Here is a 27,282-nt window from a genome sequence, read left to right as displayed (position 1 = left end):
TCATTCACTTGAAAATGTAACAAGTAGAATGCATTTTCCCTTTACTTAAAAGTCAAGAACACATTTATTTTTGCTGTGTTTTATTAGAGGATTTTAAAGTGAATGGACTGAATCGAAAGCCTGCTAAGAAGCAGACGTTTTAGAAATTAACAAAGAGTTTCATTAACCTGCCATCTTTTTTCTAGCTCCAATATTTGAAATAGGTATTATTTCTGTTGTAAAATATTTTTATATTGATTCAGAGGAGACTGTTGTGAATTAAGATGAGTAAGTCATATGAGTGATTGGTGTTACAGTGAGCTTGATATTTGCTATCCTTGAACAGATTAGGATTACAAGTAGTATGTATCTACCTCTGTGTATCGCTCTGCCTTTCAAATACATATTAAGAGAAAAAACTTGTCCAAAGTATGGGTTGCATTTACCCTGTTACTGATTTCTGTTATTGCTCTTTTAGGTGGTGCTTCCTACGTTTATACTGGAGAAACGATCCTTGCTGGAAATGTATGCAGACTTTATGTCTCATCCTGACATGTTCGTAGCCATCACCAATGGAGCCACTCCCGAGGACAGAATGATTCGCTTTGTGGAGTACTACCTTACCTCATTTCATGAAGGCCGGAAGGGAGCCATTGCTAAGAAACCATACAATCCCATCATCGGAGAGACGTTCCACTGCTCCTGGAGGATGCCAAGAAGTGGGGTCACCTCCAGCAGCGCTTCCGCTCAGGCAGCCCCCAGTCACACTCTGCCACCAGACGAGCCTGGGAGCCAGGTGGGCTCGGACAGTTACACGGTCAGATTTGTTGCCGAGCAAGTCTCCCATCACCCACCAGTCTCGGGTTTTTATGCAGAATGTGCAGAGAGGAAGATGTGTGTAAATGCTCATGTCTGGACTAAGAGCAAATTCTTAGGCATGTCCATAGGCGTGACCATGGTTGGAGAAGGTAAGTAGAAAAATTGTTCTCCCGTTTTTAATTAATGCTAAAGCAGAATCTTAAATTTGAGGGAGCCAAATCGATATTAACTCTAAGAGTGACATGTTATGTCAGTACTGCTGTTTTGAAACCTATAATGTTCCAGGCAGCATGCTGGAGAGTCCAGCTAGCGTCTGTGAACTGATGCAAATTCTCCTTTTAAAGTGTGGCTTTTTTTCCTGCTGTGTAAAATATTTTTATCTCTGAAAATTTGGAAAGCCAAAAAAAGTATAAAAGAGAAAATAAAATCCCTTCATGCAGAGATGAGTAATTTTAGCTAGAATTTTATATTTCTTCATTGCGTGTACATTCATACTATATATAAGTAGGATTAATTCTTGTTTATTGCTCTGTTCATTTCCCATGTCATTGGTAAAGCCATTTTACTGACAGTTTAACATTATGTGAAATGTATTTGCAATCTGTTATTTAGTCATTTCCCTCTATTTTGGACTTTAAGATTATAAATATCTGTTGTTGAGAAAAACCCTGCATCAGAAAATGTCTTGTAGATAACCACTGCCTGTCACATATTCCCTTATCAGCTATTACATAGAATGTCCTTTTTATATATAACTGTTATTAATATAGAGAGAACAGGTTTAGTATACTTCATAGATACAGTTTTTTAGAGATTTATGTATTTTATTGGAAAGGCAAAGTTGCAGAGAAAAAGAAATAGAAAGATATTTTCCATTCCCTGGCTCACTCCTCAAATAATTACGACAGCCAGAGGTAGGCCTGTCCAAGCCAGAAGCTGCGAACATCTGGATATTCCATGTGGATACAGGAACCCAAGGCCCTGGGCCATCCCCCTAATGCTTTCTCAGGTCATAAGCTGGGAGCTGGATCAGAAATGGAATAGCCAGGACTTAAATCAGTGCCCATATGGGATGCTGGCATCACAGGCAGGGGGTTAACAGGCTGCGCTGTAGCGCCAGCCCCTTATAGATACAGTTCTAAGAAGATAACCATACTTCCCCCATTCCTACAATCCCCCCTTCTTTCTTCCTCTTTTTTCCTGTTAATTTTTACAATCAATCACATGATTTCAATATTGTATATCACAGGCTTAATATTCCACTAATAATCAACAGATAAAAAATAGAGACTCTTTCACAGGAGTATAAATGAGAGCTAAAAGCAGTAATTAAATCAGAAGATGTCAGTTTCATTCTTACATTTTATTTGCAGTCTCAGAATATTTTAAAAATGCATTGCCCAACTTTGTATCATCAAAAGTTGTGAAAAATAGTTTTAGAAAATGCTGTGTCTTGGGGCCAAGGATGTAAAATGCAAACACATACCTGCACATCAGAAATCATCATAGAAGAGTTAGCAAAATGTAGTGAATAAAAAAACCTCACTGTATTAATTTGACAGCAGAGATGGGAAACCTTTATTTCTACTAAGGACCATTTGAACATTCATAACATCATTCACAAGCCACATAAGATCATCAGCTTTAAGGTTAGCCTGCTGTGTGCTCCAGCCTCATGCAGCCTGTGCCTGCAGTGTTACCATCGCATATGTATGCCAGTTTGAGTCCCAGAAGCTCCACTTCTGATCCAGCTCCCTGATAATGGCCTGGAAAGGCAACGGAGGCTGACACAAGGCTTTGAGCCCTTGCACCCACTTGGGAGACCTGGAAGAAACTCCTGGCTCCTGGCTTTGTACTGGCTCAGCTCTAGCAATTGTAGCTATTTGAGAGTGAATCAACACATGGAAAATTTCTCTCTGTTGTTTCTTCACTGTAACTCTGCCTTTCCAATAAAAGTAAATAAATCTTTAAAATAAAAAATAGCCTGCCTTAGAGTTACTGAATTTCCTGTCTTACCTGTGGTTGCCTTGGCAGAGCCAGGACAGTTGATTTCATGAACCTAATACAACCTGTTGGCCACCTTTTCTCCACTCTCACAGAAGAAAAACTCGAATACAAGAAACTGCTCTGTGTATTAACTTGGAACATAACTATGTTATGATTAAGCTTGTTCCTCTAATGTTTTTAGATTGTGTTATTGTAGCTGTGAAGAAAACAAAAAAATTCACCCTCCTTTGCAGTATCCTCCATTTTTAAGTTCCATTGTGATTTGTCTGAATAATTTCCAAATAGTAGTTCAAGTTAATTGCAACTTGGAAAACATCAAAAAGTTCTCGTATGTTATTAGTTTTAAAAATAAAACAAAACATTTGAGACCAGCATTGTGTCTTAGCTGCTCCACTTCCGATCTAGTTCCCTATTAATGTACCTGGGTAAGTAGTGAAGAATAGATCAAGTGCTTGAGCCACTGCCACCCTCATGGGAGGCCCAGATGAAACTCCTGTCCCTTGGTTTCAATCTGGACCAGTCCTGGCCATTGCAGCCATTTGGGGGTGAGCCAACGGATAAAAGCTAGCTTCCTCTCTCCCTTTTCCCCTCTCTCTTGCCCGCTCTCTCCTCCATCCCCTCTATCTTCCCATCCTTTCTCTCCTTCTCTTTGCGTCTTTCTGCCCTTCAAATGAATTTTAAAACTTTTTTGAAAGTACTTAGTAGAGTAGTATCCTGAGTTCAGACAAAGGGCCAGCACTGTGGGTATAGTCGGCCAAGTCTCTGCCGTGGCGCCAGCATCCCTTATGGATGCTGATTCTAGTGACTGCTCTGACTCAGCTCCATGCTTATGGCTTAGGAAAGCAATGGAGGGAGGATGGCTTCCCTGAAGAAGCTCCCAGCTTTGGATTGGCTGAGCCCTGCCTTTTGCAGCCATCTGGGGAGTGAACCAACACTTGGAAGCTTTTTTCTCTCTGTCTTGCTCCGCCTTCCTCCCACCTTCTCTATTTCTCTCTAAATTTGTCTTTCAGAATAAAATAACATTTTTTGAAGAAGGGTTCAGGCTAGTAATACACATCTAATTCAACACATGTAATAAAGGATTACTTGTGTAGATCAGTGTCTTTGGATTATCTCATATTGATTGATTACAGATTATTGCAATCCTCTTTCTGTATGTTTTTAATCATCTTTAATATAGCATGACATACCCCATCAGAATAATTAGAAACCACACTTAGACTCGTAACTCTTGAAGCTTTACTTTAAATAATTCAATAACTGTAGCAAATAAAGCTATTACTATGATCATAGTTTCTATGATAGAAGTGCATCTTTTTCTTCTTTAGTATATTTCTACTGGAATGAAAAGCACCTTTCCTGTTATGCTGTCTTAGATTAAGTCTTCATTTTAGTTTTAGAAGCATTATTAGGAGCCCTTGGAGTGTTTCCAGTGTAACATTTGCTGAATGCATGAACTGAAAAGGTAGCAAAGTCCTGGTGAAAGTAACCCCAACTCACTGTTACCGGGAAATGTTGAATGTATTTAATAATGAAATCAGTCACATACTAATTAAAAACTAAGCAAAATGATGATATTAATGTTCTAGTTAGGAAAAATAGATTTTTAAAGTTTTTGTTTTTATGACTTTATCTTTAAAAAGATGTTAACCTGTTCTCATGTTTCCATGTTCAGGTGTCCTCAGTCTATTGGAGCATGGAGAAGAGTATACATTTTCTCTGCCTTGTGCTTATGCTCGGTCAATTCTAACCGTTCCTTGGGTGGAATTGGGTGGCAAAGTCAGTGTCAACTGTGCAAAATCTGGCTATTCAGCCAGCATCACTTTTCACACGAAGCCATTTTACGGTGGCAAGCTGCACCGGTAAGAACATTTTAAAGCAGTCTGGCCCTTATTCTTACAATACAATCCTGTGCTATAACTCTGTATTCTGTCTGCTTTTTTCTTTATTTTTTAACCCAAATGGGATTGGATTTTTATTTATGGATATTTGTGTTTGTTTGTTTAATACACTTTATTTTCTAAGGCAAGTCACCTATTGCAGTGATTAAAGCGCCACTTGGAACGCTACAGCCAGAGTGGCTGGTTTGGGTCTTGATTCCTTCACTTGAAGTCATGTTAATATGCATCTTTGGAGGGAGCAGATGACAGCTCAAGGATTTGGATGCTCACCACTCACACAGGAATTGAGTGCTAGGTTTCTGGCTTCAGCCTAGCCCAGTTATGGCTGTTATGGGCATTTTTGTTTGTTTGTTTGTTTGTTTGAGGATTTATTTATTTCTATTGGAAAGTCAAATTCACAGAAGGAGAAACAGAGAAAAAGATCTTCCATCTGCTGGTTCACTCCCCAGTGGCTGCAACGGCCAGAACTGAGCCAAGCTGAAGTCAGGAGCCTCCTCCGGTTTCCCAATTGGGTGCAGGGTCCCAAGGCTTTGGGCCATCCTCTGCTGCTTTCCCAGGCCATTAGAGGAAGCTGGATGGGAAGTGCAGCAGCCAGGACGTGAACCCGCGCCTGTATGGGATCTTGGTGCATGCAAGGCGAGAAATCTAGCTGCTAAGCTACCATGCCAGGCCCTGTTGTGGGCACTTAAGAAGCAAACCACTGAGTGGGTGGAAGATGTCATTGAATCTTTTTTTTTTTTTTTTTTTTTTTTAGATTGTCTCTCAGTATGTCTGACTTTCAAGCAAAATAAACAGAGAGATCTTCCATTCTCTGGCTCACTCCCTAAATGGCCATAACAGCCGGAGCTGGGCTGGTTTGAAGCTGGGAGCCAGAAACTTCTTCTAACTCTCCTGTGCAGGTGCAGGGTCCCAAAGGCTGTGGGCCATCCTCATGCGGTTTCCCAGGCCACAGGCAGGGAGCAGGATGGGAAGCAAGGCTGCCGGATCATGAAGTAGTGCCCATATGGGATCCCGGCACATGCCCTGTCAGTTCTTTTCTAAAAATATTTATCCATATCCATGATGTATAAATACTGATTTGTTCCAATGTTGTTCAAAATTGTTTTCTTCTTGGTGCCCAGTTTTTGGTATCCTGGTTAACTACTACAGGAATAAACATCTTTAAAATGTTTTTGGTGTGGTTGGTGGTAAAGACACCACCACCAACACTGGCATCCCATATGAGTACCATTTCAAGTTTTGGATGCTCCACTTCTTTTCCAGTTCCCTGCTAATATGCCTGAAAAGGCAGCATAAAATGTCCCAAATATTTTGGACCCTGCAATCCATGTAGGACATCCAGATGGAGTTCCATGTTCCTGGCTTCAATGGCCTAGCCGTGGCCATTTCAGCTCTTGGGAGAGTGAAACAGCAAATGAAGGATCTTACTCTGTGTGCATGTGTGTGTGTAACTCTGCCTTAGAAATAGATAAATAAGTGAATATTAAACAAAAACTCACTTGTTGTTTTCTGTGTGTTTGTAGTCAGATGTTGGCTGGGCTTCAGCCATCTAAGGGCTCAGTCCTGGATATACAAGATAGCCCACCCTGTAGAAGGCAGTTGATCTTGGCTGCTGGCCAGCAGCTCAGCTAGGGCTGTCCTTCCTTCAGAAGACCCACATGTGGCCTACCCCTGTGATTTGAGTTTCCAAAGGCACCACCCAAAAGCAAGTGTGCCAAAGGCCTTTCTGGCTTTTATGTCTGGTTTTCATATTTTAGAATGCCTTATTTCAGATAGTAAACGTTTAAAAATGTATTCAGTCACTGTATTTGCTGGATTGTTTGAATTGCTTACTTAAATTGGCTTCTTTATCTCTCGCTGTCCTTTATTTATCTACAAGACCACACTCATTAGGTTTTCCTATCACAGAGATGTATCTAATATTTTCTTCTCTAACATATCTCGCTGTCTCCTTTGTATCCTCATATTCATACGCACTCATTGTCAAAGTTGGGAAACATAATTTCGAGTGAAGCCAAAGTTCCTCACCTTTTCCATTCTGATCTCCTTTGAAAGCCAGTGGTTTAACCCCATTTCTTATTTAGAAGATTAACATGAGAAATAAACCTTACTGTTAACATCTTTTCTTTTTTAATTTTAAAAATTACTTTTAAAAAAAGCTAAGGAAAATGAAGTTAATAAATTTGAAGTAGAAAATTTTTCAAAGTCTGCATATGAAGGTTCATGCAAAAATGCATATCATGCTGTGCAAAGATTTCAAAAGAACAAGTAAATCTATCCTTTATTTCTGTTTTTGCATAAACTGTTTTAAGTAGCCTCCCGCCTCTGGTCTCCTTTTATGCCTTTCTCCTCAGTCATAACCTGGTTTTTTACTGCTACCTGCAATTGGAGCAGACACGTTATCTGCTGCCTGCACTTATATTCCACCTGTCTTTCCTTACTCCCTTGTTTTCCACAACTATCAGTGATCCAGCCAAGTGACCCTATTGAACTGCTCTCCATTTACTGATCCATCTCCTGTCCCAGTTTCCACAGTCACTTTCAGATGCTTATGTACACTGTGTGGGTGGTGTATCTAGGTTACAGGATGGTTTTTTTTGTGTGTGTGTGTGTGGTATTTTTCTGCATGGTGGTGATACATAGAAATAAGGCTGTACCTTCAAGAAGCTTTCACTTATCAGATCCCAGGGTACTGTTTTTGGAAAGCATTTATAATACTTTAAAAAAAAAAAAAAACACTGATGTAGAGTAATTCAGATGAAATCTGTCACAGTAACCACAAGGTGGAGAAAGCAAATGTGAAACTAGAATTGATGATTGCTGTGCCTGAGAAGGGCAGTGTGGTTCTGGCATATCTGTTAAAGTAAAAAGAAACATGACACTCCCTGTGCTTCCCCACATCTGATAAAGGGAACCTATCACTTTTTCAAGAGACAGACTCTTTTCCTGGCACCGAATTCCAAAGGAATTTGTTGCATGTATCCTTTCAGTGTGGCGCTGAGTAACTAAAACTACAGGGCCTTCTTCAGGAGTTCTGTGTAAAATGCCATCACCCTCCAGGCAGCCATTCTTATATATACCACTAGTGAAAAACAAAGCAGAGAAAGTCTTCAGTTTGAGTCAATGCAAGCCTTGCTATTGAAAGGTACGTTGATCTCTCCAGTGGTTTTCTCGCATCCCAAATAGTTATGGGGACAGTGTCTAGGAAACCTGTATTTTGTGTCCTTTATTGAAATAAAATCTGTCCAATTCAGATGTTGCGAATTTGATCAAGAGACCTTTTTATTTTCCTTGTTTGCAATCTCAGACACACACATGTCCCATCTCATCTCCATAAACTTGAGTTGTGGGACAAGAAAGAATTTCTGTTAAAGGAGAATTGCTGAGCTGTTCTTTTTGATGCCTTACGGAAGTTTCCTAATGCTGTGTTAGGCTCTGGTCTTTTGGAATACCCATTGAATCCTGAGGAGTTCCTATCGCTAACACACTGATTGCACTGTAAACTTTAACTGCTGTTCCTTCAGTTTTGAATCTTTATCTGGTCTGACACCATCATTTCCTGTGTCCCACAGTGAATGTGAAATACTTCATTTGAAATACAAGTCCGACCCTAAGTAACTAACTAAGGTTATCCCAAAAAATAAATGAATAAATAAAGTAAAATGAAAAAAAAAAAGTACAAGTCTGATTTTTTTTTTTTTTTTTTTTTTAAGATCATGGTTGTAGAGAGGGTAGGGAAAGAGACCATTCATTGCTGGTTCACAATTTCTAATGTGGACATTGCTGGTCACAATGTCCACAACTGAGCCAAGCCAAAATTAGGAACCAGGAGCTTCATCTGGTCTCCTATGTGAGTGACAGGGGCTCAAACAATTGGGCCATTTTCTGCTGCTTTCCCCAAATACATTATCAGGGAGCTGGAATGAAAGTGGAGCAGTGAGGACATGAACTAGCATCTGTATGGAATACCAGCATCACAGGCAGCAGCGTTACCCTCTGCACCACCATACCTGCTCCAAGACTAGTTTTAGGCAAAAGGTTAATTATACTAAACATTGTATCGTTTCTAAAGATTAATTTCTTTTTATTGGAAAAGTCAGATATACAGAGAGGAGGAGAGACAGAGAGGAAGATCTTCTGCCCGATGATTCTCTCCCTAAGCGGCTGCAATGATCGGAGCTGAGCCAATCCGAAGCCAAGAGCCAGGAGCTTTTTCCGGGTCTCCCATGTGGGCACAGGGTCACAAAACTTTGGGCCGTCATCGACTGCTTTCCTAGGTCAGAAGCAGGGAGCTGGATGGGAAGTGAGGCTGCCAGGAATAGAACCAGTGCCCTTATGGGCTCTTGGCTTGTACAAGACTAGGACTTCAGCCACTGAGCTAGCGCACTGGGCCCAATATTGTACCATTTTTAGACTACTTATAAAACATGCTAATCCTCTGCCTACAGCACCAGCATACCACGTGGGCACTGGGTCAGTCCCAGTTACTCCCCGCCAGTCCAGCTCCCTGGTTATAGTCTGGGAAAACAGATGAGGATGCTATGAGTCCTCGGGCCCTGAAAGACCCTGGAGACCTGAAAGAAAGTCTTGGCTGTCAGCTTCTAATCAGCCAAGCTCTGGTCAGTGCAGTCATTTGGGCAGTGAACCAGCAGGTGGAAGATTTCTGTCTCTGTCTCTCCCTCTCTCTCTAACTCTGATTTTTAAATAAAATAAATAAATCTATGTTTAAAACCACACAAATATTTATAGTTTTCATGCTTTAATGTAATCTGTATGCTGACTTTGTGGAAAGCATCTGTGTTTTTGTTTTTTGTTTGGTTGGAGTTTTTTTTAGATTCATTTATTTTTATCAGAAAAGCAGATTTACAGAGAGAAGCAAAGACAGAGTGAAAGATTTCCCTTTGGTGATTCATTCCCCAAATGGTTGCCATGGCCATAACTGAGCTGATTCCAAGCCAGGAGCCAGGAGCCAGGAGCCAGGAGCTTCTTCTGGGTCTCCCACATGGATGCAGGGTTCCAGGGCTTCAGGCCAACCTCTACTGTTTATCAGGCCATAAGCAAGGATGTAAAGGGAAATGAGGCAGCCAGGACATGAACCGGAACCCATATGGGATGCCAGTGCTTGCAGGGGGAATGTTAACCAATTGAGACGTCACACCACACCCTAGGGAAAGTGTCTTAAAGATTAGGCTGGTGCAACGTCTCAACTGGCTGGTCTTCCACATGCAGTCACCGCATCCCATGTGGGTGCCAGTTCATGTTCCAGCTGCTCCAGTTACAATCTTACTCCCTGACTGTCGTGTGGAGAGTGGTGAAGATGATCTGGAGCAATGAGCCCCATGAAGACCCTGAGGAAGCTTCTGATTGGCTCAGCTGTGACCATTACGGCCATTTCAGGGTGAGGTGAACCAGCAAATGCAAGATCAGTCTCTGTCTCCCCCTCTCTGTAGATCTGCCTTTCCATTAAAAGTAAGCCTTTTATTTAAAAAAAAAAAAAGATAATTTAAGGTAATCAGTTCTCCAATTTGATAGCTAGTAATTGTTAACCCTTGGAAAAAATATCTAGGAAGCTATAATGATATATATAAAGAGTCCAACTCTGACAGATTGACACTGAGTTAATTCAGTTCACACAACGTGTTCTTTGGTCTTTAGAATCCTGCTAAATAAACATGCTGCCTCCTCACGAAAGTGGTCTTTCTGTTCTGGCTGTTTTTAGGGTTACAGCTGAAGTAAAGCACAATCTCACCAACACTGTGGTCTGCAGAGTGCAGGGAGAATGGAATAGTGTCCTAGAGTTTACTTACAGCAGCGGGGAGACAAAGTACGTGGACCTGACTAAACTGGCCGTGACGAAGAAAAGGGTCCGACCCCTGGAGAAGCAGGATCCCTTTGAATCCAGGTATGTTGTCCTTGCATCCATTCAGGAAAGAGAAGCTCCAGATTTTTTTTTTAAGACTTATTGAATTTTACTGGAAAGTCATATGTGCAGAGAGGAGGAGAGATAGAGAGGAAGATTTTCCATCTACTGATTCACTCCCCAAGTGGCTGTAACGGCCAGAGCTGAGCCGATCTGAAACCAGGAGCCTAGAACTTCCTCCAGGTTCAGGGTTCCAAGGCTTTGGGCCATCCTCGACTGCTTTCCCAGGCCACAAGCAGGGAGCTGGATGAGAAGTGGCCCTGCTGGGATTAGAACCAGCACCTATATGGGATCTGTAAGTGTGCAAGATGATGACTTTAGCCACCAGGCTACCATGCCAGACCCTGGCTTTGTTTGTTCTTCAAAGAATTTGTGCTACTTATATGAAAGATTTTCATTTGCTGATTTTGCTCTCCTAATACCACCACAACCTGACCCAGGAACTCGGAGCCTGGAACTCCATCTGGATCTTCTACTTGAATGGAAGGAGCCCAGGTACCTGAGCCATCTTCCACTATCTTCGCAGGCTTATGAACAGGGAGCACCCAGGATTTGCCCAGCACTCCTATGATGCTCGTATCACCAGGAGCAGCTTAAGGGGCTGACATTGCAGCATAGCATCTAGAGCTGCCACCTGTTCCAACTTTTCCCCTTCTGAACCAGTGGCCTGGGAAAGTAGTGGAAAATGGCCTAATCATTTGGGTCCCTCCTACCCACATGGGCAACCTGGTTGAAGCTCCTGACTTCAGCATGGTCCAGTGCTGGTGGTTGCAGCCATTTGGCGATTGAAACAATAGAAGGAAGATTCTTACTCTCACTTTCCAAGTGTGTGTATTTGTTCTTGCGGTTTCAGCCTTTCAGCAGGCCCTGATGTCACCAAGGTGAGGCGACGGTGTTCTTTGGCTATAGGAACCACCGGGGGACAAGCTGGTTAGGAATGTCTGTTTATTCAATACAAATTTCAGGGTTTTAAAGGTTAAGGAAAGGGAGTGCAGGAGGGCATCTTCTGGCAGTCTTCCCCCCACACCCAACAAAGAGTAATTGGCTAGAAGGCACGTGTATCTCCCTTGACCTTCTGGTCAGGTCAGAGGTCGTATACTATGCGTAGTCCCCTAGACCTCCTGTTCTCATTGGAGGTCAGCTCCACAGTTAGGCCTGGAAGCTGTGCCTCAGACCCTAGGCAGGTGCACTCTAAGCCACTCTCACCAGGTAGCAGGCAGAGCCCCAGAAGCAATTGCCCACATCTGTGTGTGTTTGGCTTTCTCTAAGTCTAACTTTGAAATAAATAAATCTTAAAATCAAAGGAAAAAATAAAAACCAGTGGTAGCTTAATCTTCTGTGCTGAAAAGCCAGCCCCAAAACTCCAAATCTTAATGCAAGCCTTTTTACTAACAACCCGTGACCCTCGGTCATCTCATCGGTTTGCATCATTGTCCTCATCAGTCCGTTGATTAGGGTTGATTTGATCTGGTTCTCTTAAACCTACCACTAAAGTATGACATTATGTGAAATAGTTATATTTTAGCAAGTTTCAAGTATTTTTAAACTGAGCAGAAATTGTTGTAAAGGGTTTGCAAGAAGTGTAAATGTTCGTACAAATTAGTAACAGGAAATAGGTAGCGGAGGTAAAGGGGTAGATCACAAAAATAGAAAAACTGTAAATACCCACTAGGGGGCCCAGCTCGCTGGCCTAGCAGCTAACATCCTCGCCTTGAATGCACCGGATCCCATATGGGCACTGGTTCTAATCATGGCAGCCCCGCTTCCCATCCAGCTCCCTGCTTGTGTCCTGGGAGAGCAAGAGGATGGCCCAAAGCCTAAGGACCCTGCACCCACATGGGAACCTGGCTTCTGGCTTCAGACTGGCTCGGTTCTGGCCATTGTGGTCACTTGGGGCGTGAACCAGCAATGGAAGATCTTTTCTGACTCTCCTCTCTGTAAATCAGCCTTTCCAATAAAAATAAATCTTAAGAGAGAGAGAGGAAGGGAAGGAAGGAAGGAAGGAAGGAAGGAAGGAAGGAAGGAAGGAAGGAAGGAAGGAAGGAAGGAAGGGGAAGGAAGGGAGGGAGGGAGGAAGAAAGAATTCCAGATGTGGCAGATGGGAAGATGCATAGGGCAGGGCGAGACAAGGGGGCTTGGAGCGTGTGTGCTCTCTGGGTGCACCACCCTCTGGAAACCTCCATGTGTTCAGCTGTGTAGGAGCTCTCCAGTTCCTGTGTTTGGGGATTTTTATGGAAAGTTCTTTACATATCTAATGTCAGTAGACTTCACAGGGATATCTGCTGTAGTGGTTCCTGGCCTCTGTGCAGAGTGTCTCTTCTTCTAGGCCATGGCAAGGGACTCCCTCTAAAATGGAGGTCTTCTTCTGTCAGCCAAGGGGTATCAGAGAAAGGTGAGGAAGATCAGGGTTTCTAATTGGCAGAAAGAAAGTCTAGTTTCTTTGGTCTGCTTTGGGAAAGCATTTATGAGCCAGGAGCTGCAGAAGATAGCTGTAGTATATTTGTGATCATATCACAACCACTTTCAGTCTTGTCAACATTTCGTGTCAATGAAATGATCCAATATATGAGCTCATATTCCTGGCTTCTTTCCTTAGCCTAGTGATTTGAAGCTTGTCCCTGATGTGGCATGTATAAGTAGTTCACCCTTTTTTTGTTGATGAGTATAGCATTACATTGTGTGGACACATCACATTTTGTCCATCTACTCAGCAGTTGATGGGCGTTTCCAGTTTGAGACTGTGATGAGTAAGATCATTGTCAGAATTGTCTTACAAATCTTTGTGTGGTCATGCATTTTCATTTCTCCTAGATAAATACCTGGGATTGAATTTGCAGAGTTGGATAACCATTTTATGTTTAACTTTTGGAAAAACTGCAAAACTATTTTCTAAAATAGCTGCATCATTGTACATTCCCACCAGCCATGTAATATAGTTTGCTTTGCTCTACATCCTCAACATTTGCTGCTGCTTGTCTTTGTTTGTGAGTCAGAGAGACCTCCCATCCATTGGCTCCCTCCCCAGATGTCTGCAGCAGCTGATTCTGAGCTAGACCAGACTCAGGACACTGGAAATCAATCCACGTCTCCCATATGGGCAGCAGGGACTCAAGCATTCCAAGCCATCATCTGCTGGCCCCTGGGGTACTCGTTAGCAGGAACCTGGAACAGGGAATAGAGCTGGGACTGGAGCTCAGGTGCTGTGATACAGAGTATCGGCATCCTAACCACTAGACCAAGCACCCAACCCCAAATCTTATTTATTATTCCCATTCTAGTTTGTGCCAGATTCTTTGGATGTTATCAAAGAATGTTATCCAAAGAATCTGCCTTACCCAAAACCTCGAAGATTTCCTCCCATATCTCCTTCTAGAAGTTGTATTGGCTAATTTTTTTTTTTACGTTGAAGCCTGTGGCCCATTTTGAATTAGTTTCTGTCTGTGATGTGATGTAAGGCTGTGAGTTCATCTTTTTGCTGGAGCACCGAACACACTCCTCTCATTTATTTCCCTGTCTGAAGGATCACTGCCCTATACCTACCTGTTTGCTAAACACCTTTGTCTGGTTTCCTGATCGACAGAGACAAGAGAATAAATCTGGTCCTCATTTCTCATCGTGTCCAAAACACAGGTAGTCTGTCTTAAATATTAGCATTTTAAGTTTATTTTTCTGGGCCTGATGCATGGTAGTCTAGTGGCTAGAGTCCTGGCCATACATGCGCCAGGATCCCATATGGATGTTGGTTTGTATCCTGACTGCTCTATGTCCCATCCAGCTCCCTGCTTGTGACCTGGGAAAGCAATAGAGGATGATCTAAAGTCCTGGGTCCCTATCCCCGTGTGGGAGACCTGGAAGAAGATCCTGGCTTCTGACTTCAGATCAGCTCAATCCAGCCATTACGGCCACTTGGGGAGTGAACCAGTGGACCAAAGACCTTACTCTCTGTCTCTCCTTCTTTCTGTAAATCTGACTTTCTAATAAAAACAGATTTAAAATTTTTTGAAGTTTATTTTACTTTTTACTTATTAATCCTTATAAAAATCTTTGAGGCTTGCATTGTGGCATGAGGATAAAGCCACCACCTGTAATGCCAATATCCCATAAGATATCCACTTGTTGCTCCCTGCTAATGGCTGGGAAAGGTAGCAAAAGGTAGCCCACATATTTGTGCCCCTGCCACCTGTGTGGGAGGCTTGGAAGAAGCTCCAGACCGGACCCAGACCTGACCCAGGCCTGGCCATTTCAGCCATCTTGAAGGTGAATCATTAGAGAGAAGATTTTCTTTCTTTTTTTTTTTTTTTTTTTTTTTTTAAGATTTATTATTATTGGAAAGCCGGATATACAGAGAGGAGGAGAGACAGAGAAGAAGATCTTCCATCCAATGTTTCACTCCCCAAGTGAGCCGCAATGGGCCGGTGCGCGCCAATCCGATGCCAGGAACCAGGAACCTCTTCCAGGTCTCCCACGCGGGTGCAGGGTCCCATATCATTGGGCCGTCCTCGACTGCTTTCCCAGGCCATAAGCAGGGAGCTGGATGGAAAGTGGAGCAGCCGGGATTAGAACCGACACCCATATGGGATCCCGGGGCTTTCAAGGCGAGGACTTTAGCCACTAGGCCACGCTGCCGGGCCCGCTGCTTATTTATTTTTAAAAAAGACTTTTATCTGGAATGTTTACAAAGGGGTAGAGATAGAAAATCTTCTCTCTCGGGGCCCGTCAGCGTGGCCTAGTGGCTAAAGTCCTCGCCTTGAATGCCCGGAGATCCCATATGGACGCCGGTTCTAATCCCGGCTGCTCCACTTCCCATCCAGCTCCCTGCTTGTGGCCTGGGAAAGCAGTCGAGGACGGCCCAATGCACTGGGACACTGCACCCGCGTGGGAGACCTGGAAGAGGTTCCTGGTTCCCGGCTTTGGATCGGCGCGCACCGCCCGTTGCGCTCACTTGGGGAGTGAATCATCGGACGGAAGATCTTCCTCTCTGTCTCTCCTCCTCTCTGTATATCTGACTTTGTAATAAAATAAATAAATAAGTAAATAAATCAGCAGCTTCCTTTATGGCTTGGAAAAATACAGATTATTTTACTTTAAAGAGAATCAGCATCATGGACAGGAGCATAGTGTCAGTGATCCTGTAACTCTTGGGCAGGAAAGTAAAGAGCTGGTTTTAAAAATAAACTTTAGAAATTGCTATAATGTAAAAAAAAATCTTTAAAATATAAATATACCAAATATGTATATATATTTAAATTACTATAATATTGAAGGCTGTCCATTCTATTCAGTTACCGTTTCTTTAAATATTGTGTAAAATATGCAGTTTTTGTATTTCAGGCGATTATGGAAAAATGTGACTGACTCTCTGAGAGAATCTGAGATTGACAAGGCCACAGAGCATAAGCGAACCCTGGAGGAACGCCAGAGAACTGAAGAGAGGCATCGTACTGAAACAGGCACTCCCTGGAAAACCAAATACTTTGTTAAAGAGGTATGCCGTTTGTGGGCACTGGCCAAAGCTCCTATCTGCTGAGTGGGGGCTAGGGTTTACTGGGCTTAGTTGTATCCAGTTTTATTTTTAGAAGTAGTGCACCATAATCATGAGATTTCTAATGGGCATTTCACACTTTGTCCAATCAATTTGGTTTAACTGCAGTTCAGATGCAATATATTTAGGAATCTAGATTGGCCACAGATGCAAATGGTAACATAATCTTCAGTTACCAAAATAGCAAATGCAACTTATAAATCACTACCTTTTGTACCAAATGCTCTTCACTTCCAGAGACCACACTTTGAGAGAGATGTGACGGATGTATCTTAATACCTAGCGGGTCATAAGGTGGCTACATGTGGAGGGGGTTAGCAGAGAAGCAGATCATGGGTGCCATGTAGTATATGCTTTGTCAAAAATTGGGAGCTTATCTCCCTGCTTGTGGCCTGGGAAAGCAGTCGAGGACGGCCCAATGCTTTGGGATCCTGCACCGTGTGGGAGACCCGGAAAGAAGTTCCTGGCTCCTGGCTCCGGATCGGCACAGCACCGGCCCTTGTGCTCACTTGGGGAGTGAATCATCGGATGGGGGATATTTCTGTCTCTCCTCCTCCCTGTGTATCTGATTTTGTAATAAAAGTAAATAAATCTTTTTTTAAAAATTGGGAGCTTATCACAAAGAACTTTCTACCAGGAAGCAAAATTTTGAAGTAATGTAAGAGGAAATTGTGTAGCATCGGAGACATCATCTAAGCACACTTACAGCAATGTGTACCCCAGCAGTCAGCCGGTATGAGAGACCACCTCTTATCTGGAAGTCTGATGCACTCAAGTCTGTATTAAATGTAAAGATTCAAAATATATATTGTTGTTCATTATTTTTAATAAATCTGAGTAAAATAAATTATGAGCCATAGCTGATGGTGCTGGTATCACAGTGGAGCAGGGAAAGCTGCTACCAGTATGAGTGCTGGTTTGGGTCCTTGGCTGCTCCAGTTCCTGTGCAATTCTGTACTAATGGCCTGGGGAGAGCAGCAGCAGATGGTACAAGTGCTTAGGTCCCTGCCAACTCTTGGGGGACCTGGAGGAAGCTCCTGGCTCCAGGCTCCTGGCTTTGACCTGGCCCTGCCCTGGCAACTGTGGCCGTTCAGAGAATGAACCAGAAGATGGAAGAGCTCACTTCCCCCCTCTAACTCTGCCTTTCAAATAAATAAATACATCTTAGAAAGTGGCGGGGGTGGGGAGACGCTCAGAGGGGCCTAATTTCATCAAAGTGCGAAGCCCAGCACTATGAACCAAACAACTGACAACTCTTAAAACATTTTGTAACAAAGTATAATAAATATGCAGACTTTGAAAATACATGTATGAATTGAAGGAGCTATGGAGGCTGAGGACCGAGGTTTAAATCTGACCCAGTGTGTCAGTCCCATTAACACTGAACTCGGCCAAGTTGCAACCCCACTGTGCTGCTTTCGAGTTTTACTCCAGGCTTTTCCTCACTGGACTCTCTTCTTTGCTTCACTTTGCAACTGCATTGTTGTCTCCTTTTACAGGAGAGGTGAGAACCAGGGGAAGCTAATGATGATAGAGTCAGGAAAGGGCCAAAAAATCCCAAAGCACACCACATTCTGGAGATACCAGTTTAGATGGGCAACATCTTTTGCCTGGACTGCGTCTTTGTGTTCCCATTGCTGCCTGTAGCTCTGAGATAATGTCTTCTGCAAAAGAAAGCATCTTGGGTCCTCCCATACTTGAGTTCTCTTGTAATCCTCACTAAACTGTAGGCATTATGTGAAGCCTTAGGCAAAGAGACTGCGTCTTCACAAAGAAACTGTTAAAAGAGCATTGCATTTCAGTGAAAGAATTGCTTCCAGTTGTGGTTAGAGTTTTTCAAAGTGGAAGACTGATTGTTTTTCTTGGAATTCTTTCAGGGAGATGGCTGGGTTTATCACAAACCCCTCTGGAAAGTAATTCCAAGCACACAGCCAGCGGAGTGACACATGCTTTCTCAGACTCGACCAAATGTGGTTCTTCTGTGTTTTCCCCGAACCCTCCCAGAATGGAGTCATCGCACTGAGTGACCTGCTTCCCAGCTGCACACACTGAAGCTAGCTCAACATGAATGTAGCCACTGGGGCCCCGGTAGACTGCAGCGAGACCAAAGTGTTGGGGAAACACAGTGGCCCTCTCACCGCTCTGTTCACGGGATGCGAGCAATACCACCTGGAAACCTTCTACCTGGATTCTTAACTGACTCAGCTCTTCTCCAGTTCCTGCTCCGAAGGCTAAGTGGGGCTCCCCTATTTTTTGCACAGGGGCAGCAGATAGAAGACCATGAGAACTCAGTGACTTTGATTTCTTTGTAGTGAAACGTGAGGTCTCTTTCAGAGTTTGTGTTTTGCCTTTTGTCTGTAACTGAAGTATTCACTACTCTTAAAAAACAAGCAAGAGGAGAAAGAACATGACCTAGACGTGGATTCAGCCATTGTGCCTGAAATCAGTGTTAAAAGCAAAACAGAAACAAAAAATCCAACCGAGCTGTAGTAACAAGGCATTCTGTTTCTTCGTAAAGACTGTGTGCCTGTGCGTGAGCAACGTACCCGTCACCCACCCAGTTGGAACACTCTTTTAAAAATTCTATTTATAAATTGACTAGAGGTGTAACCATGGAGGATTTTTTCTTCTGAGCATTTTAATATACTTGAAAACAACATTGACTTGAAAAATTTCAGAGCATTTTTCAATACCTAGTTTTATTAAATATTACACTTGCGAGAAAATTTTTTAAAATGTGTTATTGTCAGTATGATGAGGTTCTGGCCTTTCTTGAGAACTAAGGCATTAAAGAAAATAGCAGATACGAAAAAAACTGTTACTTTTTTTTCCTTCTTATTTTTTCATCTGTAGCTTAATATCCAGTATTATGTACTATCCCTCTGGATATGTATGCTTTATTTTACCTCTGTTCACTCGAGAATTAAACCACATGGCTATTCCTACTTGTCAGGAATTCAGTTATCTGTGTGACTGAGAGTATATAAGGTATGGCTTTTCAAGGAAATTTAAATATTGAAGAAAGAGTATGAAATAATAAAAAAGATATCAGGAAGTTGTATTCAGGTACAATTTTTTTCTTTCTTTTTTAAATAAGTATTTTATTGAGGTGGAAGAATTGTTGGCAATGAAAAGAATAGTGCTAATGATGGCTTTCTTCATTCAAGTATTTACCGAGCACCTGCGTGTGGTGCTCAGCACTTGTTACTGCAAGCTACCTTAATTTTCCAAGAGTGGTGCCTTACTCTTTCTCCCTGCGTAGTCTTCCAATCAGTGTGTGGAACATGAACCTGTTATTCACCAGCCATTGTAGATGGCCGCGTCTGTTGCATCATCATTAAAAAGTGTAAGCTTTGTGCTTTGATAAGTGTGTTCTGTTAGAGAGATGGATAGGATGAAAACAGCAAAACAAATTTTTGAACAAACTGTAAATTACAAGAATTGGTTTATGTACAACCATTTTAATGATTCCCTTTCCATTTTGCTGTGAAATGCACTGAAAAAAATTTTCAAAATGAGTTAGTTAATGTGTTGGGAAAATTAAAAAGTAATAAAACTAGAGAACAATGAATCCTTTGTCTGTTTTATGACTGGCGAAAAATAAGTTTATATTTAGTAGAATACATTTGGGAGGGACATTAATTTTATGTTTAATTCTTCAGGAAACTCCATCTCTGAGAGTAAATATAATCCATTTTTAAAAATTAAAACATTTAACTTGGGTCTGATGCGATGGCTGGAATGGCTAATCCTCTGCCTGCAAGTACCAGCATCCCTTATGGACATCCAGTTATGTCCTGGCTGCTCCACTTCTGGTCCAGCTCCCTGCATCTGTCCTTAGAAAGCAGGGGAGCATGACCCCAGTCTTTGTGACCCTGTACGCACATGGGAGACCCAGAGGAAGCTCCTGGCATTGTCATGGCACAGCCCTGATTGATGTGGTCATTTGGGGAGTGAACCAGCAGATAGAAGATCTTTGTCTCTCACTGCCTTTTTCAAAAGTAAAAAATACCTTTTAAAAATTAACTACTACTATAGACAGAGGAAGAATTTAAAGTGAAATGAGATGGTTTGTTTTATGGTTTGAAACATGAGTCACATTTATTTGGGGGCATTGTTGAGCCATTTTAGGAATTACTGAAATAGAAGTTTTAAAATTCTGGAAAGTAGTACATATGTAGATCATTGAATCTTCCCATATATTAGCATGAACTGTGTTTTGTCTTGTTTTGAAAGGCAGAGTTACAGAGAGAAGGAGAGACAGATCTTCCATCTGCTGGTTCACTCCCCATATGGCTAAAGCTGAACCTGTCCAAAGCTAGGAGCCAGAACATTTCTCTGGGTCTCCCACAGGAGTACAGGAGCCTGAGGACTTGAGCCATCTCCTGCTGCTTTCCCAGGCCCTAAGCAGTGACTGGATCAGAAGTGGAGCAGGGGCCCAGCACAGTAGCCTATTGGCTAAACTGGCTTTGCATGTGCCAGTTCCCGTATGGTACCGGTTCATGTCCTGGCAGCTCTGCTTCCCATCCAGCTCCCTGCTTGTAGCCCAAGAAAGCAGTTGAGGACGGCCCAAAGCCTTGGGACCCTGCACCTGTGTGGGAGACCCGAAAGAAGCTACTGGCTCCTGGCTTTCGATGGGGGCTCAGCTCTGGCTGTTGTGGCCACTTGGGGAGTGAATCATCAGACGGCAGATCTTTCTCTCTGTCTCTCCTTTCTGTATATCTGATTTTCTAATAAAAATAGCTGAATCCTTGAGAAAAACCAAGGTGGAACAGCCAGGACATGAGTTGGCATCTATGTGGGAAAGCCGGTGGAGGCTTAGCCTACTACACAATAGTGCCCGTCACCTGAATGCTACTTTTTAAAAATAAATAAGTCAATAAATGTGATACATCACATCAGCAAATTGTAAAACAAAAACCATATGATCCTCTCAATAGATGCAGAGAAGGCATTTGATAAAATCCAACACCACTTCATGCTGAAAACCCTAAGCAAGATAGGCATAGAAGGTACATTCTACAACACAATCAAAACAATGTACAAAAAACCCAATGCCAGCATCATACTAAATGGAGAAAGATTAGAAACCTTCCCACTAAAATCTGCAGCTAGACAGGTATGTCCACTGTCACCACTATTCAAGATAGGATTGAAAGTCCTTGCCAGAATTATGAGGCAAGAAAAAAGAATTAAAGGAGTCCAAATTGGAAAAGAGGAAATGAAATTGTCTCTATTTGCAGATGACAGGATTATCTACATAGGAGAACCAAAAGACTCAGTCAGGAGACTATTGGAACTCATAAGAAACTTTGTCAGGGTAACAGGAAACAAAATTAATGAACACAAGTTGATGGCATTAGTGTACACAAATAATTCCATGGATGAGAAAGAAATTGTAAGTACAGTCCCCTTTAAAATAGAGGAGAGGAATCTTAAATACCTAGGAATTAAGCTAACTAAATATGTGGAAGAACCTCTATGATGAAATCTATAAAATATTTAAAAAGGAAATAGAAGGGCCCGGCGGCGTGGCCTAGCGGCTAAGTCCTCGCCTTGAACGCGCCGGGATCCCATATGGGCGCCGGTTCTAATCCCGGCAGCTCCACTTCCCATCCAGCTCCCTGCTTCTGGCCTGGGAAGGCAGTTGAGGACAGTCCAAAGCCTTGGGATCCTGGACTCCTGTGTGGGAGCCACAGAAGGGAATCCGGACTCTGGGCTCCTGGCTTCGGATCAGGGCAGTTCTGGCCGTTGTGGCTGCTTGGGGAATGAATCCTCAGACCGAAGATCTTCCTCTCTCTCCTCCTTTCTGTATATCTGACTTTCCAATAAAAATAAATAACCTTTAAAAAAAAAAGAAAAAAAGGAAATAGAAGAGCTTGAAAAAATGGAGAAACTTAGCATGTTCCTGGATTGGCAGAATCAACATCATCAAAATGACCATATTACCAAAAATAATATACAGATTCAATGCAATCCCAGTCAAAATCGCAATAAAATTCTTTTCAAAAATAGAAAAGATGATACAAAAGTTCATCTGGAATCACAAAAGACCACAAATAGCCAAAGCTATCCTGAAGAATAAAAATCAAGGTGGTGGAATCACAATTCCAGATCTCAAGACATACTACAGAGCAGTGGTCATCAAAACCGTCTGGTACTGGAACAGAAACAGAGAAGAAGATCAGTGGAACAGAATAGAAACACCAGAAGGGAGCCCACACAAGAAAACTAAAAATAATTCAGGCAAAAATCTTGGTCTCTTCAATAAATGCTGTTGGGACAGCTGGATAGCAGCTTGCAGAATTAAGCAAGACCCACACCTGTCATATTATATGAAAATCACTCTACATGGTTCAATAACCTAAATCTACACCCAAAACCCATCAAACTATTAAAGGAAAGCATAGGAAGCACTCTCTAAGAAATAGGAACGGGGAAAGACTTCTTAGAAAAGACGCCAAATGCAAAGGCAGTCAAAACCAAAATGAACCAATGGGACTATATCAAACTAAAAAGCTTCTATACAGCAAAGGAAACAACAAAGTGAAGAAGCAACCAATAGAATGGGAGAAAATTTTTGCACACCACACAAGTGATATAGGACTAATATCCAGGATTTACAAAGAGCTTCAGAAACCCAGGGACAGACCCCCCCCAAAAAAAAACCTGTGATAAAATGGGCAAAGGAAATGAACAGACATTTTTCAAAAGAACAGATTAAAGGGATTAAAACTTCCAGCAGCCTATTGGCTGCTGGTGGGTGCCAGGCCAGGATCGTCTCCATGCTCGGAACCCCGATTCCAGCCACTGCGTCCATGCGGTGACCTGTCCCTGGGTCTGCCCGAACTCCAGAGGCTGCTCCCTTTATGGTGAGTACATCGAAGGAGGAAGTCTGGAGAGCTGGGTGGGCCCGGGCCCCACCTGCCGCCATCATTCTGTAGTGGGTGGGATTGGGGAGGGGGCGATCTTGGGGTCTGGGGATTAAAACTTCCAGCAGCCAGGCTCTGCCTGCTGGCTGCCTGGCAGCCAACTCTGCGATTTTGGGGCTTTGAATTGCTGCTTAGGTAGCTCCAGGTTAAGCCCACTGTACTTCTGGGATATCAATACGTCCTAAAGACTCCCAACAACAGAGTAACTTTTCCTTTGAAGGTAAGCTAGGGTAATGAGACCTGGTAGGAGGTTAGAGGAGAGGGACCAGATGATCTTTATGAAAAAGTCTGATAAACCAACCTTCTGTAAATCCTGTGTAGAACTTGTAATCGCTGAACAAAGCTGAGCACCGAACACCAGTCCATGCAAAAGCTAAGGCTCGGGGCTTGTCTAGCAGGATCATATTCTATTACCTGACATGATGATGGATCAGGAGACGGGTCTCATTTGGCAGGGCCATGACATTAACTAGTACACAAGAGAACCATATCTAGGGGTAGAGTTTGTGGGGGATATGTGGGCCAAACCCTGTGGAAATTGTAGCCCCACTAGTTAGCTCAAAAGTTGAAGGGGTGATGGACTAAGCTAGGTGTGACCAAGGAGCCAGCCATTACTCATATGTAAAGGAACCTGCAACAGTCTGGACTGGTCAAGGCAGCAGCACCTGGATGTGCACTCTGAATAGGGTGTGGGGTGGGCCAGGCTACAACATTCACCAGCTCATACAAGGCCAAATGGAAGGCCAGACTAAGCCTGACACTGGCCTAAAACCCACTGGCATGTATGAGAACTGGGTCTGGGAGTGGGTCAAGTGGAGGACCTTGGGAAACTCCTCTGATGGGTCATAGCTCCCGCTGGTGAACACATGGTCCAGACCTGGGGGTCGGACAAGCAGGGCAAAGTAGCTCCAATGGCTGGCTAATGTGTGGGTTGGTAATGGAATGGGGTGGACCGGGCAAGACTGAGCAAACCTTAGCCCACAAGCAAAATTAGAAATCAGGATGGGGCACAGGTCGTGCCGAGCTAGGCTCTTACACCTACTGGTCTGCGTGAGCCAGGGACACTAAGACACAGCACCTAAGGTAAGGGCTGGGACAGGTGAGGGCCTGTGCCAAGCTGAGTCAGAACAATCACTGGCATGCTCATGATCTATGGTTGGGAACAGGCCTGGTTGGCAAGCTAAGGGGACACCCTAGCGGGGTTGAGGTTCCCACCAAGGAGCACAGGCTGGAATGGGGGCTGCATTCTGATCTGAATATGGCTGTAGTCTCCCTTGGCAAAAGTGTTGATTGGAACTGGATGCACCAGACTTTGCTAGACTCCAACACCATCTGGTGCTCTGGAGGACCACGGTAGATGTGTGATGGACTAGGTCTCAGCCCCTGCTGAGCCATGAGTGAGCTGTATGTGGGTATGGACAAGCCGTGGCTGGGCTGAAACTTCCAACAGCAAGAACCAGATTGGGTTGAAGACCAGTCAGGAAAGGCCACTGTTCCTGCTAGGACAGGAGGTGAACTGAGTAGGGCTGGCTCATGGACCCCCTGGTATGTGTGAAATCTGGCATTGGGAGAGGTTCTGATGGAGGAGCCTGGGCAATTCCTCTGGCAGGACACTGGCAGACCCTGCAGGTGAGCGCAAGAAGCATGATAGGAAACAGGCCAGAACAGACCATGGAAAGTTTCCCACTGGCACACATGGTTGGGGGCAGACCAAGCTGAATCAGTTCACATCATCCACTGGCGAATCTGAGCACCAGAACAGAGTGTGGGTTGAGCCAGGTTTGGTCGTGACAAAAACCAGTGCAATTACGGAATGCCAAGGTAAGGTGACCTGTACCAAAAGTGACCACAGAGCCCAACCAACTGGTTCCCACATGAGAACCAGGAAGGGAGGGGCAGAACCGGCAGGGGGAATACGGGGTGGTTCCCTTGCTGGACAGCTACTCCCACTGCAGAGAGTGAGCTGGGATGGGACCAGACCAGACCTGGCAGGGCTGCAACACCTGTGTGCCTTGTGTGGACTAGATCAGGGAAAAGCCAGGCTGAGCTGATTGTTGCTACTCGTGTACACCAAAATTTTGAGTGGGTGAGGGTTGGTTGGGCTTAGCCACAGCATCAGCTGGCGGAAACTGGCACTGGGGGCTAATTCTGTCAAGTTACACTGCAGAACCACCTGGAGAGTGCATAATCCGGGAGTAGGAGTGGCCTGGGAGGGAAATAGTGGGCTCCTCCCTCTTGGGTTAGCACTCCCACTGAAGGGCATGAAAACCAGGACAGGGGCTGGGGTGGCTAGATAGAGAGGTACTCAACAACATCCATGGGGACTGGATAGTGGAGCTGGTTAGATGGAACTAGGCTTCAGTGCCCATTGACATGTATGAGAGCTGAATGGGATGTGGGACAGACTGGACTAGTCTGCTGCACATACTGGCAAGCAAGGGAACTAGGGTAGGGGTCTGGCCTGGTGGGGGTTATTGTGGGTCGCTCCAACTAGGCTGCAGCTCCCACTGGTTTATGTGAGGGCCGAGTGTGTGCCGGGCAGAAGCAGGCTGGACTACAACACCCATTGGTTCTAGTGGAAGACAGGGCTGGAAACAGAACTGACCCAGCAATTTGCAACCACCAGCTGATTGGGGTGATGGACTGTACCGGGGCCCTGTACCTGCAAGTACACACAAGAATCTGGTCTGGGAACACTTCAGACAAAGTTTCTTTGGGGATCTTCCCAATTGAACTGCCGGACTCAGAACCCTAACCAAGAAAAGACAGAAGACAGAATAAGTCAATCAACCACCTCAGCCATATGTTGACCGTGAAAAACTGGGCAAACAGCGACTCTAAGATGGACTATGTCAATCAGTGGATTCATCAACAACCTCATCGTACTTGGAATGCCAAGATTGGCAGCGATTCATAACTGTTGAACTATCAAAACCACTTGAGCAAGACCCTCAGAGCATGCCCCACATCCAGGACATGGATGGGTGGGACTGGGTGGGGCTTTTCCCTTAAAATGCCCCTTTACCCCAGATACATGACAGAAACAATGTGGAAATAATCGTCTTACCCACTTTCCTGTAGCCCTTGAAACTTTTTACCCTAATTAACTATGTAAGGAATATCAAAAATGGCTAACACGCACATGAAAAGATGCTCAGGCTTCCTAGCCATCCGAGATACAAATGAAAGCCACGTTGAGGTGCCACCTAGCTCCAGTGAGACTGGCCTACATTCAGAACTCAGCTTGCTCTGCCTTGACGCTCTCTTTTTCCTATTTGACCAGAGAAAGAAATCTTCCCAACAGTTATTCCATAGCTGCGTCTCTTCCTTATTGGCCAGAGTCCTAACTGTGGATTCCTTTCTGGCTGTTAGAACTTCTGATAAGCAGTCCAAGACTGCAAATAACAAGAAGATAACATTCCAGCCACATTCTTAAGTTCTGTATGTACTTATTTATTACCATGGACAAAACAGCTTCCATTCTATATTTTTCTGTAAAATATTTAAGCCCCATGATTACAATGCCAATTAACCTTTTTAACATATATTTTTATTGCATTTCCTTTTTTTAAAACTAATTACATTGCATTATGTGATACATTTTTTTATGCACTGGGATTCCCCCCGCCCCTCCCAAAACCCTCCCCCCACGGTGGATTGCTCCACCTTGTTGCATTTCCATAGTTCAAATTCATTTGACTTTCTTTCATACAATGCCAATTAATTACAGTTTTGATTCTAAGCTCTTAAGGGTAAAAGTTAGACTGTGTATTTGGTGAGAGAGTGAGCAGACATACTGATTAAATGAGCTCTGCAAGTTAGGGCCACCATTAACTATTACTTGTTTGTCAACAAAAATAAAGGGGAAAAAAAACCCATTCTATTACCTGTGTTTTATTTCCACTAAAATATCTAGTACTTGAAAACTCGCTTTTATAGATGCTAAGTTGAATTAGTTATGTGATTCTGAAATCTTGTTCACTGTGGTGCTTTAAGGCACAGTGATGTGAATACACACTGGTGTGTATACAGGATCTGCCTCCTGGAGACCCTTTTCACGTGGTCTGTGCTGTCTGGAAGGCGGGTAGTGATCAGCCAGGAGAGCAGGAAGGGATGGGGTAATTCTCCCACATGGACATAGAAAAAGACAAATCTCCAGAAGGTGAAAATGCTTGTAAGGTA

The 27,282-nt window shown here is 43.5% G+C and overlaps 1 protein-coding gene across 1 annotated transcript in view; it reads left to right on the top strand.

The window, feature by feature from the left end:
* Window positions 1–19,739, top strand: part of OSBPL11 (oxysterol binding protein like 11) — a 66,486-nt gene extending 46,747 nt beyond the window's left edge. Inside the window, exons 9-13 of the mRNA XM_058662031.1 lie at window positions 458–947; window positions 4,481–4,667; window positions 10,426–10,608; window positions 15,958–16,111; window positions 18,046–19,739. Coding sequence (XP_058518014.1) covers window positions 458–947; window positions 4,481–4,667; window positions 10,426–10,608; window positions 15,958–16,111; window positions 18,046–18,111 — 1,080 coding nt within the window. The 3' untranslated portion in view covers window positions 18,112–19,739. The remainder of the gene's footprint in view (window positions 1–457; window positions 948–4,480; window positions 4,668–10,425; window positions 10,609–15,957; window positions 16,112–18,045) is intronic.
* The last annotated feature ends 7,543 nt before the right edge of the window (window positions 19,740–27,282 follow it).

This window comes from Ochotona princeps, chromosome 3, assembly GCF_030435755.1.
Source record: "Ochotona princeps isolate mOchPri1 chromosome 3, mOchPri1.hap1, whole genome shotgun sequence".
NCBI lineage: Eukaryota > Metazoa > Chordata > Mammalia > Lagomorpha > Ochotonidae > Ochotona > Ochotona princeps.
Note: the sequence above shows the minus strand (reverse complement) of the source record. Positions and strands in the feature narration are given on the sequence as shown.